Here is a 2150-nt window from a genome sequence, read left to right as displayed (position 1 = left end):
TGTATTTAATATGTAACTGGCAATCCGGTAAGACTATTCAGTTTATTAAAATATTAGACTTAATGGGGGAAGGAAAATTACAAGAAGTATTTATTTATTGGCAAAGTAATCCGATATACAGTCTTTTTATGTTTGTTTTTTACAATATGTTAAAAGTTAATATAGGTGATTAATTAGTGACATTTAATTACGAGGCAAAGACTGTTTTATCCTCCTATAAATTTTATAATATAGGGGAGAGTGTTCCACAGTGGATCATTTTTTTTCAAATGACATTTTTTTTTAGAAAAATTAGATTTTTGTATAATTTGTTTGTAATATCGCAAATATTAGACATTACTTGTCATTATAGCAGCGATTGGTTTGAATTACCTAATAATATTACCTATTTTTTATTATTTTTTTATTACCATGTCATTTGTTTCAGTGTGCCCCACATATGGGGCACACTGAAACTATCGGTGGGGTACAATGAAACACTTTCTAAACAAAAATATGTTTAATGTAAAATATGTAGTGTCATACAAGTTTTAGTCACTAGGACCTAAATGAACTTATTATTAGATATATTTTACCGAACGTCATGATTGTTAAAATTTATTTCAAAACTCATGTAGGCATTTTGTCTTGACGTTGAGCCAGAAAGAATCGGTTGAGGTAAAAGCATTTTAATATCTTCTAACCGAACAACTGAAATATCTGAATTTGTAATTTCAAATTCATCTTTTTCCAAAACGTTCAATATTTTCCCAACAAAGTAAATCAAATTCTTGGTCGTAAACTGTACCAAAACGAAGTTATTTTTAGTTGGAGGTCTGGTTAATTCCTCAGTAAGATCTGGAATTGGATCTTCCGGTGTCCAATCGCTTTCACTTGATGATTCCTGCCATTCTTGTTCTTCGTCATCATCATCATCTGTAATTTTTCTTGTCACCTTTTTAACAGCTGTTTGGTTTACTTTTTTTCTACTCAATTCCCTTTTAGCTAGTTCGTCCTTTTCAGGAGTGTCAGTCGCAATTGTCGCAACAGTCATAATTGTTTTTCCTTACCTTCTAGATTTCTGAATCTTTCTTTTTTGTGCCTTTGGAAATCCTCGAAAGATTTGTGGAGAAACAAAAGAAGATTTATTATTGGTTTTATTTTCTGCTGGCGTTTCATCAGTTCCCTCGATGCCTTGCTGTTTTTCTGTTTCTTGCTCAGGCTGTTGAATAACTGTTGGTTCAGAATGATTTTCTGGTCTGTCTGTTACAGCCGACATGAGGAAATCGTCATCTGAAAATATTTCTGGATCATAAGGGAAGATGCCAGTTTTCTTAAATTCTGAACTGATGTTCGTAGGTGTCATTGATCTTTCATGCTAATTTTAACAAAACTTCCGACATTAAAAATATTTACTGGAATATCAGGGTGATTAAGAAGCCAACCTTGCATGGCATTGTTATAATGCGCCTTCAACGATGAAAATACTGCTACATCTAAGGGCTGCATTTTGTTTGAGCAGTGTGGAGGTAGTGTCAATATTTTGACCCCATTCGACTTTGCAAGATCCAAGGTTTCCATTGACAAATGGCTCTCGTGATTATCCATGATGAGAAGGCATGGGTTGTTACAAGAACTAGAAGAATATTTTATAAAATGTTCCATTACTTGCGGAAATAATTCCCTGTTCATCCATCCAGAAGAAGCAGCCAATCCCAACGTACCAGCTGGAGCATCTTGTATCATCATTTCCTTGAAATGAACTCTGGGAAATACCATGGCCGGAGGTAAGGCATAACCACCAGCACAAATGATACTGCAGGTCGTTACAAGAACCCCTCTATCCCCACTAGTACATTGAGAGACCTGTTTCATACCTTTTTTGGCAAGAATTTTAGGAAGAGCATGAACTGTGGTGGTTCCAGTTTCGTCTAAATTAAAGACTCTAAAACGAGACTCGCGCTTAAGAACTGCTTCAAGATTTTTGATAAAAGTTGAAACATTGTGCCTGTTAAACGCAGTAGAATTGCTGTTATTGTTTATTGCTGCTTATTGTTTTTTATTGCTGACTCAAACGCAAGCTTGCGGCATTCCAGTGGAGTAAGTCCATAGCACATCTTTGCAGAGGTCAAAATATAGTCAACTAAGGTTTTCTCTTCATCATGTGTAAA

At 34.8% G+C, this 2150-nt stretch overlaps 1 protein-coding gene across 1 annotated transcript; it reads right to left on the bottom strand.

The window, feature by feature from the left end:
- Positions 1 to 1341: 1341 nt before the first annotated feature.
- Positions 1342 to 1854, bottom strand: LOC140436111 (uncharacterized). Its single transcript, XM_072524816.1, has one exon. It carries the CDS (start codon positions 1852 to 1854, stop codon positions 1342 to 1344), a length of 513 nt encoding a protein of 170 aa, XP_072380917.1.
- Positions 1855 to 2150: the final 296 nt, after the last annotated feature.

Source organism: Diabrotica undecimpunctata, chromosome 3 (genome assembly GCF_040954645.1).
Source record: "Diabrotica undecimpunctata isolate CICGRU chromosome 3, icDiaUnde3, whole genome shotgun sequence".
Classification (NCBI taxonomy): domain Eukaryota; kingdom Metazoa; phylum Arthropoda; class Insecta; order Coleoptera; family Chrysomelidae; genus Diabrotica; species Diabrotica undecimpunctata.
This window is presented reverse-complemented; position numbering and strand designations above follow the sequence as displayed.